Source organism: Aphelocoma coerulescens, chromosome 1 (genome assembly GCF_041296385.1).
Source record: "Aphelocoma coerulescens isolate FSJ_1873_10779 chromosome 1, UR_Acoe_1.0, whole genome shotgun sequence".
Taxonomy (NCBI): Eukaryota; Metazoa; Chordata; class Aves; order Passeriformes; family Corvidae; genus Aphelocoma; species Aphelocoma coerulescens.
The window spans coordinates 72265937-72282949 of record NC_091013.1 but is presented as its reverse complement, the minus strand read 5'-3'; the positions used below and the strand labels follow the sequence as shown (position 1 = coordinate 72282949).

Sequence of the window (17013 nt, the reverse complement as noted above, 5' to 3'; positions counted from 1 at the left end):
TTCACTCCCCACCTTTCCCCACAGCATAAGGTTTAATTTTTTTCTAATTTCAGTTACAAAAGAAAGAAAGTGTCAGGTGTATGGACTCCCTGCCAAATTATCAGAATCCAGCTCAGCTGGTTACCTGCAGGTGAGATTTAAAGTCTGGCCGGCTTGAACAACGTGCTGTATGCCATTTATACTCAGCTCAGGGACTTTTAGTTTTGATCCTGAACTAGATCCTAGAAAAACAAAGAAAAAACCAAAACATTAACAAAGACAAATAATTTTACTTCCAGCCCACTCACATTTGTGCTGTTATACTGGAAAGGAAAAGAAAACTGTGTGCCTCTCTCACCACACATACTCTCTTCCTTTGAGCAAAGTCCTGTTGCCCTGACTCAGGACTCAAATAACCTTCCAGCAGCACTACTCCGGAAAGAAAATAGAATTGAAAGCTATCTGTCAATGACTTTGCTCTCAAGTTTTTCACTGAACATAGCATGAAGAAACTTCAGGACCTCATGACTACACATCTAACCAAGGAAGTGTGCCCCTGGGCACCACTGGCTGCATTTCCTCAGGAAACACAGCCATGGCAGCCCCTTCAATGGGAAGGGTAAAAGTCAGCCACTCCCGTGGTAAGAGCCACAGACTGACTTCTAAGATACTGAAATCCCACTCAAACAACTCACTGCAAAGCTGGAACTCGTGGAAGAAGTGACAGGGCATTAAGGATCTTCCCTTCCTGACTGAAGGTCACAGCACTGTTACCTATGGTTCTTCGCCAGGGGTGGGCTTCCTGTCAGTGAAGCAGTGTCAAAAGGTAGAGCTTTACAGTAAATTTTGAGAACAAGATCATGACACCTTCCAGGCCAGATTTGCTGCCTATTTGAGAAAGCAAGTATGTTGCCGTGGCCACACCATTCTGGCATGGGTGAAACCCTTGGTGTCAGTATAACACAAGGTGGCTTAGGACACTTGAAAACATCCAGGTGGGCTTCACAAAGGCCATGTGGAGCCATTTTTAGGAAGACCATGAAAAAGCCCCATGGTCAGAAAACCAGAAGAACACGAGATCTTCCCTCTCATCAAGTCAGGAGGTGCTGACTGGATGGCCACAAAAGCTTTCATGGCAAGCTGACAGAAGAGCATGCCTTAGAGAAGAAACAGTGCTTGATGCATCCCATTGCCCTTGCACTGACAGCAAAATGTTCCGGAAGCTGGGAACATAACATGAAAATATTTCAAAACAGTTAAAAGTTGAAAACCAGTTTTAGTCTAATTGGGACTCAAGTGTAATTTGTAAAGATTTCAGCGTTGAGAGAGAGCAAAAGAAACTACCTCAAACCACTTCAAGAGAAAGTATTACTTTGCCAACATATGGGAGAAGCAGCATCTCATGGCCAAGGGTAATGCACATCTTTCTGCTAGAACTCAGTCAAGTACACTTTGAGCTCGGCTATTTTAAGTTCTTCCAAGAGGTTCCTGCCACAGCCAAGTATGAACAGCTGTATGCAACAAACACAGCAGAAATACATGAACCTTACTTGGTGGCTACGTATCACCCATCAGAAACACCTCCCTCTTTTGTTGACTAGAGAAGGAACTTTTGGACACCAGTTCCTGCTGAGATTGGTGACAAAAATTTGGATGTATAAACACTTCAAAGTCAATGGGTGCTTCAAATTCAGGAGCTTTCTTTTTAGCCCTGTATATCTTATTGAAGCTGTGGCTCCAGTAGTTTTCCCATATATTCTATCATCTGTGCCTACTCAAAGCAAGATTTAAAGGGTACACTTGAACATAAATGTAAATTGAATTATAGCTCACTTGCACAAGCTGCAAGCAAGGGCATAACAAATTTTCAGAATAAAGATGCCTTCTGGACTGCACCACAAATAACAGCATAGATTTGAATGGTGAGACAGTACTTACTCACAGGCTTCCCCTGAGATCTGTCTAGACAATCATATTTCTAACTAGAAAGTAATATATTCTGCCAGCTGTTAAGAGGGGAGAAAACTGATGCAGCAAATAATTGAAGAAGCAACTTGTTGTGTGATATATATTGCAAACATGCATTTTTCTCACCTGCCCTTTAGGAATCTCAACACTGAAGTGCTGGTTCCCCCAAAGTGCACACTGTGCTTTTATGGGATATTATCCCATAGATGCTTACAGTCTGTGAGTCTTCTCATTCACTGTTCTGAAACAATGCCTCTGAGGCTAATCACTGAGAAATTGAGATAAGATGTTACAACAGCCTAGGCAGCTTCTTGGAGAGCAACCCAGGCACTCTAGTTGAGAGGGTTTGTCAACATCCTCCAGCTAAACAATTTGATGGTTTTGTGAAACTCCCACATTCCCTCATTGCATTTGCATTCCTCTTGTCATCCCAGAATTGAAGGGTCAAATGCCCTCCCAAGAAGGCAGCATTTATATTCAGCTTTACGAATTTCGTTTTTACTTCAGGGAGACACTTGACCTTAAGCTTCCCTGAACTGCTCCTTATTTGAGGCTCTGGAAAAGGTGAAAGCATGCAACAGTGTTTACAAACAGTTCAATATATATGAAAAAAACATCCATGATGGACTGCCAGAGGAAACCATCGGGATCAAAGCCCAGCTGCTAGAGCTGCAACACTCAACCTAGCTGCTAGAGAGCAATGTGTAGGTTGCTTCCTGTGTAAAACTGGTTGGAAAGTGGAAAAATACATGTGAGTGACAGGTGTTGACAGCAAGACAGGAGAGCAAGTCTGCGGTGCCTGGCCATGCCTGCAGTGCTGAGCGCTTGGCTTTGCTCGGCACTGGCACCGGCACCATGCCCAGGAGCAAAGCCAGTCATGCAGCACTGTGCCCACGTCTGACCCATGCTGAGACCAGGAGATCAGCCCTGGGAATGTGGGCTGCTGTGGTTCTCAAAGTCTGCCAAGGGTGATGAGCAAGAAACCATCATAAATGTTACAAGGTTTTTCTCTTCGTAACTTTACAGTGATATAAACAAAGACATAAAATTCTTAAGATCTATCCTAAATGAAGCATAAAAAACAAAGCAGCCTGGAAGCCTGTATGTCAGATCTGCCTCAGAGTTACTAAAATCAAAGAAAAAACATAACAAAACCACCTACCTTTTCACCCCATCTCGTAGGCAGAAAAAGAAACCCAAACATACTGGATACATACTCGAGCTTTTGCCCTTTTACACATTTTACATATATCTAAAAGACAGCACACTGTGTGGGATCTTAAGGAGTGCTTAGTGTTTGTCTAACTCTGCTCCCATTGACACAAGCCAGCATTTCATCATTGATTTCAAGTACATTTTAGACACTTAACTCCAGTAGTTAATCATATGAACACTGAAGACTTAATGTCAGTGTATTTGGCAAGAGATACAAGCCTTGTTATGTATTCATTTATTTAGTTTTTCAGTGACAAAAACCTGAAGTCTTATTTCAAGCCAATATTGTTGCTTTTACAAGTATGGGAGACAATGCTTTTACCAGCAAGATGCGATGTCTTGAAGAAAAATAGCTTTATTTGACATCTTATCTATTCATGGGTCATTAGGTTCCTTACGTTTTTAAATGCTTCAAAACTGATGCAAAGCACAAATGCAATAGAGTTTGACGTGTTTGCCAGGAAAGAAAAAGGAAGGAGAATAGCAGGGAAATTCCTACTGTCAATATTTAGAAGCAGATTATGCCTTCTATGTACCTTCTGTGGGCATTTTACTTGACACTGTCTTTTCTGAAGGGTCATGGCTCAACAGGACACATTCACTTATCATTGTGCCTGTCACTAAGCGACCATCAGCAGCCTACCCTCACAGTGACCTACATTGAGGGGTGCAACTTCTTTTCATGTGACAACAAGAGAACTAATTAATCCTGATAACTGAGGAATCTCCTCCCATGGGGAAAGGGATGATTTTTTTTGATGTGTTTTATTTGTTATGGAAGGCTTATTAGATATATGTGAAAGTCAGTCAATGGGGTTGCTTAATTAATGAGCAAACATTAATTTAGATTGCAAAAGTTAGCCATTCTAACTAAAGTAAAGGAAAGAAAAATATTTTTTATGAAAACAGAGAGCAATCTGTAATTTGCAAGGGGAAAAAAAAAAAGCTTTCTTCAATTATCTTCTGTCTTTCAAAAAAAGCTGATTGTCTTCCAAATTAAGTAAATAAAAATTTGAATTATTTGTTAACCGAAAAAACCCACTGATCACAAGTCATGAAAAAAAAGATAAAATAGATGAACATGCATATATTTTTCCAATACAATGTGTGTCTAGTTCTACAGACAAATGAGTAACCATGGACCCATGATGAACCTTCCACTGATTTCTGCTAAATCTTGTTTTCTCTTTAAAATGATAGATTTGCTGAACTCAAAATTGGGACCATGATCTGGGTTATTATTCCCATTCAGATTTTCCCAGTTTCTACTTTTAAATTTCTTTTCATACACTGAGAATTTCTGCTACCTTTGACTAAAGAAAGCAAATCTAAAAGCTAGCTTTAAGACCTAGTTAAAAAAATTTACAATATTAGAAGTTATTATAAATTTCCTTGAAGTTGACAGGCTTGATGCCTTTCTAACATCTTTTCCATAATTTGGGACTGTAACTTTCTTCCAGCCACTCCAGTTATCCTCAACATGTTGACTAATCTTTTTTTCACCTGCACAGTGAGAGATTAAGGAGAATGATCAGTTTATCTTTGCAACTTCAGCATGTACAAAGAATCTGACCTTCTGGGTTTAAAGTGCCATCTGTGGGAAATAAAGTTATCCATCATGAAGTAATTGTTTCAGTCACTGTTGGATTTGCACGTGTTTTACCCCTTGTGAAACGTAACGAAGCCTTTGAGGGTTTTACCATCAACTATCATTTACTCCTGATTCAAATATTCAGCAAAAATGCATTTTGTAGACGACACTCCTGCACTGGAAGGAGAGCTCACGTGATTTCTTAACAGGGTCTTCTCCTGTCTGTGCTGCTTAAAACATCTGTCATTCAGTTCAAACGCAGCCCAGGACTTTACTCATGCATATGAGCACTTCTTATGAGTCATTCCACTGACGGGACTGGGAATACCCACATGTGTGCAACTAATAAGCAATTGCAGAATCCAAACGAAACGTAAAGGAACATGGCAGTACCCAGTGGGTCGACCTTCAGTGCATCTCCAGTGAAAATGACCTGACTCTGATCTGCAGCAGCAGCTTAACCAGAACATGGCCATCAGCTAGCCTCAAATGGAGTATATGGCTTTACTCCATTGTGTAAGGAAACCTGGGATATGAGTAGTTTTCTTTATTTCTATTTATTTATATTATTTATTTCTATTTATTCTATTCTTGACAAGCTATTGTATTACCATCTCTTTTAAAGGTTCTTCAAGCCATTCTGTAAATAAATATAACTATTTTCTTGGTCAAACAGTTGTACCTATCCATAATAATTGCAATTACATCATTACATGAATTCACTCTATTAAAGAAAAAAAAAGATACAGAGAGAGAGACGAACTAATGGTCAACTCTTAAGAGCCACCTAAAGTTTTGATTTACATCTGACCATATGAAGAAGCCTTGACCAACAGGTCCTTCTAGTCTAATCAACACTGAGATTCTCATCAGCATTAATACTCGCATTTATTAAAACAGGAGAACTTCTGAGGAGAATTGTCTTAAAATTTGTGTGGTGAATGGAAAAGAAAGTTTTGTTTTCCTGTTTGGAGTGTGACTGTGTGGCCTGGTCCTGTTGCAGGACTAGAGGGAGAAGGGAGCACCCTGGATAATGAAGCTTTCTACGTCTGTGAGTGCTGGTGGCTGGGAAGAACTGCTACTTGAACGAGACACTCTTCTAACCCCATGGCATCAACAGCCCCCATCTCATCTGTCACCTGGGTTTTTGATGCTCGGATACAGACAAAGAAGGCAGCACAGCCTGGTTCCTGTTCCCGGGGGTAAAAGCACCCTCTCCATTGCCTGCACTTAGAAACAGTCTCCAGGAAAGACCTACAGTGTCAAACCATGAGCCACCCTGAGACTCCAAGTGGTATCTCCAGGTCTTTCAGATGCCATTTAAGTCTCCATTCTAAAGGAAACCTGACAGTCATCTAATTTCACAGCATTTCTCTGAAGTAAATCCAAACTTCACACCTGAAGCCTGCAGAAGATAAACTAGGGCAGTTTAACTGTGAGAGCAAGGAGGCATGCCTTTGTCCCAAGCTGACACTGACAACAGTCCAGATGAGCAAACTCATGATCTGAAGCAGCAAAATGTAACCACTGCTTCTATTGAAGCAGAACTTTGCAGGTCAATTAAGAGCCATGGGGATTTACAAGTGTTAACAGATACAGGTCCCTGGACTCAGAGGTAGTTTTGTACTTGTTTCCTGTTGGTTCCTGTGCAAAGAGGCACCACACAGCTGGCAGACAAAAACACCCTCAGGGTAGAAGCAGCAGCTCAAGCTGTATCACTCCTTAACAGAGCCATCACTTGCACATATCCCTGTGGTGACTGAAACTTTCTTCTCTTTTGCATTCAAGACCAGGAAAACTATTGGATGTCATTTACTTACGAAGTACACATAAATGCACAAAAACGATCAATTCATTGGCTCATCCCTTTCAGGTCCAAAAAGGACATTCCATTTATCCAGTCTGATGTTCTGCAACACATGCCAAGTGATTTCTGGATCAAATGCTTAAGTTTGATCAATCTCAACTATAATTAAGAATTTAAAGTACCACCAGGACATAAGAGCCAGCCAAAAAAATTGATAGGTTAATGGATGGCAAAGCTGGTCTGCTCTATGATACACATCATAATAGAGTCTGAGCAGCATAAGATTTGTAACAGTAGATTAAATCATTTCTGAGCAGACTAAAAGCCTTGGCCATGACTCCATGATGTGGAATTAAAAATCAGTCTGCAGGGAAAATGGATGTGCACCTGCCCAAAACAGGCCTTCTTAGGCATAGAAAGGTATTCAAACAACCATGTCCCTTCCTTTTTAGTTCTAGATCTCAGAGCAAGTTATAATTTGTTTACTCTCTGTATGCATTTGCTGTTCCTAGATTAGTGTACACACTGATACAAGTAAATGTTATAGAGGCAAAGCAAAACACCCGGTTGCTAAAAATAGCAGAATAGTTCTGATAACACTTCATTAACACCCCTGAGCAGTACACTATCATGCCAATGGGGCCCATAGTTGCAAATGTAAACAAATATGCATTTCTCCAATAATTGCCAAACATTTTGCCAGTATTTGCCCTAGCTAGGTCAGGCTGGTTTTATAGAAGCTTGTGGTAAAGCCATTCTATTAAAGAGCAGGGGTTGTTCATTTAAAAATTCAGATGTAGAAATTAAACAAACTGAAATCTCAGCTGGTTATTTGACATAAAATCTCATTCCAGTTACTACCAATTGAAATTATTAACATTTCCCATCATACCTGGGCAACCAAGGCCATGCAGTTCAGTGTTCTCTGCCCCATAAGACCTGCTTGAAGGCACTTGTTTCACCAGCTCATCAGAAGCCCTAAACTCACCAGGTGACTTCCATGCCTGAGCACATGGCTCAGGCACTTCAGCACAGGCACTTCATATAATGCCAATGAAAAGTAAATTTCAATATTAAACAGCCAGAGAACCTGAGAGAAAAATGAACTTGGTTTCCTGCTGCATCCATCAAGTTGTAGTATCTCTAGAAAGATAGGATCTGAAATGAGCATCTAGCCCGAGGCAGGTGCTCATTTCATCAGCTATATAAGGAGGACATATTTACAGAGAAGAAGTAAAACCAGCCATAACCATAAACTTTTTATTTCCCATTAGGCATATGGAATTGGAAATGGATATCCAAATGCACAGTCTGACACCTCCATTATGAACTCTTGTGGGATGATCACTTTGGTAAACCACACCCAGGAGGCAAAACACACACATATATGTGATGTGCATTGAGAAGAGAAATACCACAGTTGTGTCCACCTTAGTCTGGTCTTCACTCCAACAGAGTAAATGCCCAGCTTAAAAACAAAACAAAACAGGTCAGCTGAGGCTGGTAACAGTAGAGCTAGGCTATAGCAACACTTTCACAGTCACATTCAGCACAAATCCATGTGGCTCTCATGCCCCTCCACCTTGATGTGCCTGTCTTGTCCCCTGCAGAGAGGCCCGGCTCAGGCCATTCAGATGAGAAGTGGTTGTGAATCTGCCCTCTGCCCAGCCAAAAAGGATGCCGTGTGATCAGCCAATGGCACTCACCCAGGAGTGTTGTTTCATGCCTCCACATCCACACACCATTCAGCCTGTGCTGCTTACACAGTGCAGGGAGTCCCATCCAGGCCACGCCCGTGAATCATCAGATCTACTGACTGACATGTGTCAGCAAGTACTGTGCCTCTGCTCTAATCCACCCTTACAGATCCTAGCACATAATCATCAGCTCAATATTCTTCAGAAAAGTTTATTTCATTAATTAGCGAGTAGAAAAGTATTGATATGGTATAAAGAGAAAGCAAGTACGCTAAAATTGACATGAAAATAATTCAGAATTCCCAAGAATTTAAAGTGTACATTTTCTTGGCCAAACTAAATTTCTTTGCCAGTTAGATACTTAAAATTTGTAACAGATTACTTGGCAGAACAAATAAACTAACACACTTGGACTGAATGGGAAGACTTTCATAAAAGACAGACAAACTGCCTACCTGCCAGTAATCTACCTGCTCAACCAGCAACACAGGCCTGTCAAACTCATCTGGGGCTTTAGTAATCACTAAACTGTAAGCATAGAAACAAATTAGCAACTATGTAAAAGAAATACAAAGCAAAATTGATGGAGTTCCACTTTGCTGAAGGCTGCTGTTTATTATTTCCAAAGCTCCGTCATTACATCTGAACTGCCCTGTAGTGCTCCAAGACAAAAAGAAAAGTCAGGAACTGATTTTCCATCCACTCCACTTAAACCTATAAAACAGAGCTGTAAGCAAAGCCCCTGGGTTCAAAACAAGAGCAAGTAAATAATGAAGCACAACAAATTAAAATAGAGAGGTGAGAGGAACTGGAACAGCCTGCACAGAGGAGTGAGTCCCTTGCAATGGCTTAGGAGCAAAACCCACTTTGCTGTTGAATGACATCTAAAGCACCAACTCTAAGGCAGATGCACATGGAGAAATCTTCTGACAAGCGTGCCTATAGCTCAATTACATTGGGAAATGATAACCAATAATACTATAAAATAGATTAGGATGAGTGTCAATTGCAGCACTGCATGAGACAAAGAAAGGTGGGGTTTCACCCCAAACACTTTCAGCACAACCGAACAAGAAAATTCTCTGTATTATACAATTTAATGTGACTTATTTCTACTATGTAATATCCACCTGCATAAACATAGACAACAACTAAATTTTAGTTTCCTTTACCCTCAATCCCATGGTTTCTTACGAAATAATATTGAATTTTAGATCATACTACAAAAAAAAAAATTCCCCTCTTGAGAATTTTATCAGATAACTGCTTCCTGCAAGGCTTCTTGGACCTTCCCTGAAGATCAGATGTTGGACACCAGTAAAGACACAACATGAAGCTAAATAGAGCCCTTGTCTGATCCAGGATGGCAACTCTCACGCTTCTGTTAACATTAGTCTATGGTGATCCTGATGAGAGGTTTTTCCACAGAGGAATGACAATGGGAACAAAAGAGGTGAATTCCTTCACTCTGTGTCAAGGAAGAATCCCACAGGAAGGACGCTTAAGTGAGCTATGTGAAATTGTGAAATTCCTCTCAAGAAATGCCCTCACACTCATCCCTTGTCGCTCCCCACGCACTAAGCAGGGGGTCTGTTCCCAGAGCACAGGCTTCCTGAGAGAACATCTGAGGAGGAGAGACATCTGCTCACAGGTCCCTAGCTCTCCAGGACCACTGTGCCCTGCCTGCTTCACCCTCTCCCAGGCACAGAGTGGGAATAATGTCACAGCATCTTCAACCCACTGAAATCCTAGAAGCAGCTGCTTTCTAGCTCCTTGCCCATCCTTCAGGTGCTTCACCAGCAAAGAGAACCTTGTTTTTTCAAGGCCATAGCTCCAAAAGAAGGAATACATCTTAAAAAGAAGTATTGCACACGTGCTTAGTGCCACATATCAGTGAATGCTGGAAAAGCAGCCCCACCACCCAGAAAAGTCATGCCAAGAGAAATCAGTGTTAACAACATCACACTGGATTATGCTCTAAGTATGTTACAGGGGTGACTTAACATTGTGGATATGGATTTCAGTAATGACAAATCAACTGCAATTTGAGGGGAAAACAACAGAGAGCAAAATCAACTCACCATGAACATGAACCTTTTGCATCTGCATTAACACAGGACAAACCAAAGTCCAAGAAAGATGATTAATGAATTAATTAACTATTGCACAAGCATCTATAACATTCTTGAATACACTGATGGAGCACAAGCTAAATCATCCTCCTCTTCATCTTTAATCTGGCACATCTCCACTCACCGTGCCACACAAAATATACCCCAAATGCAAACATGACTTAATACAGAAAAAACAGTGATTCACATCCCTGTCCAAATTTCTCCATACATCTCAATGGCTCAAGACTTAAGTTTCAGACAAAAGTACCTCTGAAATCTACAGTTTCAAATCTCTTTGCCCTCACTGTTGGTTTCTCAATCTGTTAGTACTTCGCTTAGTTCCATCATGAGTTCATTCTGCTGGTCACAAAAGCATGATATTATGCCATGCTTGGCTTTGGAGAGAGCACTAATGACTACATTTTCCCTTTTCCAGCTCCCGCTTGCAGCATAGTTTTTTCTTTCAAGCATCGGGATTTATGCAGCACTGATCTCCAACCATAGGGGAATGAAACTGAATTTCTGCATCTCACTAAGAGAAAACTGTGTGGGCACCTTCCTGACAATCACTGGACCAATTTTAGGATAAGCAGTCCCCTGTGATGCATCAAGAAGTCAGACCATTCCCAGATGAGGATGCTTGGGAAAGGTTGCTTCCCAGTTGCAGGAATACGTGCACTAAGGATGCATCACAAGGGCAAAGAGAAAAGAGCCTGGTTCTGTCTGTGGATAGAATTCATACTCAAACATATAGAGAAATGTTTCTCTACATTCTCACAAATATTGATAGAGGGGCAAAAAGAGACTACTGGGGCAGGGATGAGATCTAAAGATGAAGCATGTTGCTGGAGGGAGCAGTTTTCCTCTTGAAGGTCTCACACCAATAGGAGAGACTTGTCTCCAAGAGCAGAGGTGACCATGAGTGGGCATTTCGTGCAAAACCTACTCTTGCAGCAGTCTCGCTTTCCATTCTCTCTGGGGCTGCAGCAGGAAGCCCCAAAGCCTGACTCTGCGGGATTCAAAGGAACAATTTTGCTGCTGAAGTCCCACCACAGCCCCTCTGGACACGGACTTCTGAAACACTGAACCTTAACCCTCATCTGCTGAGCTTCTTCCTTTCCCAATCTCAGTCGAACATGAAAACCAGCAAGCTGATAAACAGTGTGTTGGAAGTTTCCAGACCACATAAAGTGTAAGGACTTATCAACTGTCCTGCAAATCTGGACAATTTCCTTTTGTCCTATATACCCACACAGTGTGAAGTGCTACGGGTTTTAGTCTTTGAAGCATGTGACAAAAAATAGACAGCTTGTTTTTTATTGTTCCGATGTTAAAAAAAAAAACAACACCATCAAAAAACCTCTCAAATCTCCCCAGTGGCAAATTTTTGGGGTTCTAAATATACTGGGTGCTTCTGGATATGAAGATCTTTACTACGGCACAGGTCAAGTCCTGATTTTGTCCAGCACAAACTGTAAATCTAGAAGATGCTAGCCTAGCCCAAAGGAATTGCTCCAGATTTACACCAGTTTTAAGAGAATGAAATCTAGCTTTGTGTGGAGCATATGAGTAAAACATCAGTCTGTCTGGTAAAACATCAGTAAACTGTGTAAGTGATTTCCTTCAGCTATGTTAAAAAAGTTTGGTGCTATAACCCCATACACATTTTTTTTTTAAATCTCCAGTGTCTAACTCTTCTGCTTTATGTGAATACAGTTTGGAATTTTTAAGGGAGCCCCATTTCTGTGAAGGTGCAGAAAAAGCGGGAAAGCCAGTTTGTCTGAACTTTTTTAACAACTCCAGCCCTAATCCCAAACTGGACCATTCTGTCTGTGTAGTTGTTTCAGCAAGTACTCAAACCAAATTGAAACCTTAACATATGAGCTTCCATCTGAACAGCATTTTCAGAGAAGTCAGGTTAGTTATTGCACGAAATTAACATCAGCACTGATTAGATTTGACCTGGAATTCCTTCCTTCATTTTTTCCAGCTGACCATGAAATTGAAAAGTCCACTGGGGATTTTGATGCCCTAGTTCCAACTGAAATAACTGAGATCATATAGTGCTGTTCCCAGATAAGACTGTAATAGAATCTATTTACCTTCTAGCTGCTAATTGTGAGGTACCACTTCTATGTGGGTAGCCAGAAATACAGCTGGAAATACAGCTAAATCACCAGTTTATATTTCTGAAAACATGGTGCATAAGCCTTGATCCAGGCTGCAGAGTCTGATGTTTTCAGGATTTAAACACAGTCCTTCACAATCCCAAATGTTAGTGATTAACATTATAATAACACAAAGTTGAGGACCGGGAGATTGAACTTAATACAGCAACCACATTTTCACGTTGACCATTATGTGTACAATCATTAGCAAGCGTATGCAATACAATCTGTGGAATAACTATATATAAGATATAAAGAAAACATATATGAGTACTATGCAAAACCCAGAAAAAAAGTGTAGTTCTTTCCCAAGTTAAGCAAAACATGCATGTGCACAAGAGACCTGAAGTGCCCAACACTCACATGTCAAATGAATTTAATTTCCTTAATCTCATTTTTCAAATGGGTACTCTCAAAGCTTGTAGGCTGCATGTTGCTTTCAGGAAATTTAAATTATTAAGTAGACATATATGAGCTGAAAGACCTCCTTCTGTCACCTCCTTGTGGTGGTCTTTTTAGGTTCTTTCTGAACCACTGACTGTTTCTGAGAAACTCCTCTAGAACCTGTCAGTAAATGGAAGCTCAGCAGACACCTGCAGAGACTGAATTACAAGACAGGACCAGTGATGAACTGAATTTCATCAAGAACACTGGAAATGGGAAGTGCTGGGCAGCCTGAGTAAGAATTGTAGGTAAATAAGCAGTGAAGAAGGGTGAAATGGGAAGAAAAGCACAGAGAGATGTATGGTACAAAACGTCCCACAACTGCAACAATAACTTTGAAATTCTCCATGCAAACGCAACTATGGGGAGTTTTGCCAGTGGCCCAGAAGAAGCATGGTCAACCCATTTGAAATGTCCAAACAAAGCTGAGCAAGAATGCTTTTCTAGAAAACAAGCAAAAAAAAAAAAGGCAACAAAACCAATGAGTCTGAAAAAATTTAAATTCTGATTTGAGCACAATCTCTTGTACATGGGTGGGATATGAATTTCCAGCAAAACGGTTGTAAAGGCACTCAGCCAAACTACAGAGAAGTAACTTTCCAATGCCTACAGTACCTGAGCCAACCATCACGATGGGATGCTTGTCCCCAGCATCCAGAGCCCCAGGTTGTCTCCTAAGTAAGCCAAGCTTTTCCCACCAGGATAGGTCTAGGGTGCACATGAACAGGAAGGTGAACCAGGGTCTTTCTCACAGCCCCTGGCTCACAGAGTCCACCCTCTCCCTGGGCAGTGGGTTTGCCATGATCTGCACAATGGAAAACCTTTCCGACAGGAAAGAGGAAGCGAGTCCCCTAGCGTAGCTGGTCGCTGCAGGAGCCCACGTGGGAGCAGGACGCTGAAGTTCAAACTCAAGCTGTGAAGGAAGCCTGGCAAGGATCTGAACCCACATTTCCTGTATCCAGGGTGAGTGTCCCATGCCTGTGCCTATTTCATCTTGGGCATAAGAACCTCCTAGGCGGAGACAAATAATGTGGGGAAACTAGCGCTTTCCTGGGGAAAAGAAAGAGAAAAAAAAAAAAGTAGAATACCTATATATCTGTGTTAAAGCTGATGAATCAGCACTTCCCGAGCAGGAAAACGTCTCGTCGGAGCGGCCCCGCCAGCCCTCCTCCCGGGAAGCCTCAGGCAGCGGGACCGCTCCCGTGGGCTCAGCGGCGCGGAGCAGACCGAGCCCCCGGCACTCGGGAGGGGCAGCGTGGCCGGGCGGGCGCGCCGCTAACCGCAGGAACGCTGCCCTGGACGGCTGTCCCGCGGGGAGCTCGGCTTTTCGCTTCCCCGCCCGGGGTTTGTTCCCGCTCCTCGCCGGCCGCCAGCCCCTTTCTGCCAAGCGCCGTCCCCGCGGCCGTGCGCGCTGCCCCGGGGCGGGACACGGGGAGCCCGTGCGCGGACAGGCCGCCGATCCGCCCCTCTCCGCGGCGCATCCCCGCAGGTCAGCGGCCCTGCGGAGCGATGACCCCACGCGGGACCAGCCTTTGCCCGGCCACTACGCACCCCTGCTCCCAGGTGACCAGCCACGCAACACTAGGGCGCACTGCCCACCACGGCGCTCCGGCCCACGGGGACTGGCTCTTGGCTCAAAGATAAATAAAACTTAATTAAGAACATCAAATCTACAAGGATCCATCCCAATACACGCAGCATTGCGGGATGCAGGCACCGGAGAGCAGCTCCATCCCACTCTCCAGTAAGACCCCGCGGCCACCCCCGCAAGCAGCGCCACCGGTGCTCCGCCGACCTGCTCAGGCGGGAGGCAGCAGGACCCGGATTTTTGCGAAGAAAAGGTACACCTTTGCCGCTTCACGGACAGAGCTGGGACACTTGAAAACAAGACACGGAGGAAAGAAGCGTGCCCTGCAGCCAAGACATGCTCTCTTTCCGTGATGCACCGGTTCGGACAACTCCCGATGATGTACGGCGGTCCCCTGTGCCCAGGAGAGGCTCGCCTCCACGCCACCACTGCCTTGTCTGGAGGAGGAGAGGCACCGCGGCTCCGCATCGCCGGGCCCTCCGGGGAGCTGGTCCCGGGGCACGCCGACGGGATTCGGAGGATAACGACCGCTCGGGGATGCGGCGTTTCGCCGTTCCCTGGAAAGCAGGGATCACTTCCCTGGCCCTGTCCAGAGGAGAAGGGCGAAGGGGAGGCAGGTGCCCGCCGGCTCCAGCCGACAGGCGGGGTGTGGCGGGACAGGTCAGGGGCGCGGGAGGCCCAGCCGACGAGAGACATCACTGGGGGCCCGTCGCGGAGAGCTCGGCGCAGAACGGGGTCTGACTGGAGCAGCGCGTCCCGGCGATCCCTTACCTGCGAGCAGGAGGGCGGCTCCCAGCAGCACGGTCCCTGAGAGCAGCTGGCAGGGCATGGTCCTGCCTGCGGGAACGCAGGGCTTTTTCCCTGCCGACGGCGGCGAGGCAGGGGCAGAGGCGCCGGCTAGACTCCGACGGGCTTTCCTCGGTCCCGGGCGCTTCCCGCGGTGGCGGAGATAACGGCACAGCGCGGCTCGGAATCCGCATCCAGCAGCCCCCGAGTCCTACCCGCCCGCCCCGGCCCGACCCGACTGCGGAAACGGAGTATCCGCTGCGGGCCGCCCTGCCAGCTTCACCTCCCGCGCGCATCAGATACCCGCTAGCCCCAGCCTCGCTAATTTATAACTTCTCCACCCCTCGCCGAGCACCCCTCCGCCCCCCCCGCCCACATCCTCCGCCGGGAGCACGCCCTCCCCGGGATGCGTCCCCCGCCCGCTCGCTCGCCCGCCCGCCCGTCGGCGGGCACGCTGTGGCTGCCCCGCGGGTGTCCCGGCCCTGTCCGCCCCCGTCCGCCCCCGTCCGCCCCCGGCCCCCGGGAGCCCGGCCGTGCCGTCCCGCCGGAGCCCGGCGCTGGGCTGCTTCCAGCCGCCGCGGCCGCAGCGCTGCTGGGGCGGGCAGCGCGACTTGTCCCTCGCACGTCGCCGGGCTCCCGTGAGGAGAGCGTGCAGTGGACTTGCGATTCCTGGACCAAATGCTGAGCGGTGGGGTCCCGGTCCCGCGGAGCCCCTCTCCGGCTCCGCAGGAAAACCTCGACCGCGCCGCATCCCGTCACCGGCTGCTGAGCCGGGTGCCAGCTCGGGCGGGGGCCATTTACAGCCGTTCCCCGGCTACCGGGCACGATGCTCGGAGCTCCCAAAAGCGCTGACCGTGCCCCGGGGGCCCAGGGCTCTGCTCTCCGCCTTCTCTGGGGAGGGAGAGCCGCGGGGCAGATCGCCCTGTGCGTGGCCTGACCCAGACCAGCACGGGTCCCCGGCCAGCAGCACTGAGAGCGCTCAGAGCAGGGAAGCCAGGAAGGGGCAGCACTGGCTGAGGATGCTTAGGGAGTCTGCCCTGCCAGCTCTCCTGCTGGCCTTCACTGACCCTGTAACACCCAGGGCAGCGCTGGAAATATATTTCTTCCCCCCTATGCACATACCTCACATTTCACATGCATGTTTTATTTTGTGAAAGATGAGAAGAGAGCCCATGACAGCAAAACTCAAGCCCCGTGTTTCCACTTTTTCCCTGTGTAGCCAGAGAAAGGCTGTTGTGTGAGTCAGGTCTTCAGTTTGACCCTCCCTATATTTTTATGCTATGAAATAAGTCACAAGAGTGTCGGCATGAGACAGGTAAATGTGATCATCCCCCTTTTACAGAGAAGGAAACGGAGGCGCAGAGAGAGGTTAGGCAGCTAGTCCAAGGTCATAGGAAGCTGGTGACAGGAGACACAAATAGAACTCAGACCTCCTGTGTCCCACCAGACCATCCTGTGCAAGAAAAAAAATAAGAAGTTGATGTTGTTTTTAACTTAAGAACTGTTTAGCTTTAAAGTTTAAAGTCTGTGAGAATATTTCCTGCACGCGTCTGTTCGACTCCTATTCATAAATTACACCCTAAGCTACAAATTTAAGTCTGCATTTTCCTATCTTCCTGCCCCCAGCTGAGACCTTGAAAATAAAATAGTCATGGA

At 45.3% G+C, this 17013-nt stretch overlaps 1 protein-coding gene across 6 annotated transcripts in view; it reads right to left on the bottom strand.

The window, feature by feature from the left end:
- Positions 1 to 15634, bottom strand: part of FLT1 (fms related receptor tyrosine kinase 1) — a 109373-nt gene extending 93739 nt beyond the window's left edge. For all 6 annotated transcript variants that reach the window (XM_069012687.1, XM_069012703.1, XM_069012680.1 and 3 more), the window contains exons 1-2: positions 15343 to 15634; positions 125 to 221 (exon numbers count right to left, since the gene is read on the bottom strand). In XM_069012687.1, the coding sequence (XP_068868788.1) occupies positions 125 to 221; positions 15343 to 15400 (155 nt within the window). In that variant the 5' untranslated portion in view covers positions 15401 to 15634. The remainder of the gene's footprint in view (positions 1 to 124; positions 222 to 15342) is intronic.
- Positions 15635 to 17013: the final 1379 nt, after the last annotated feature.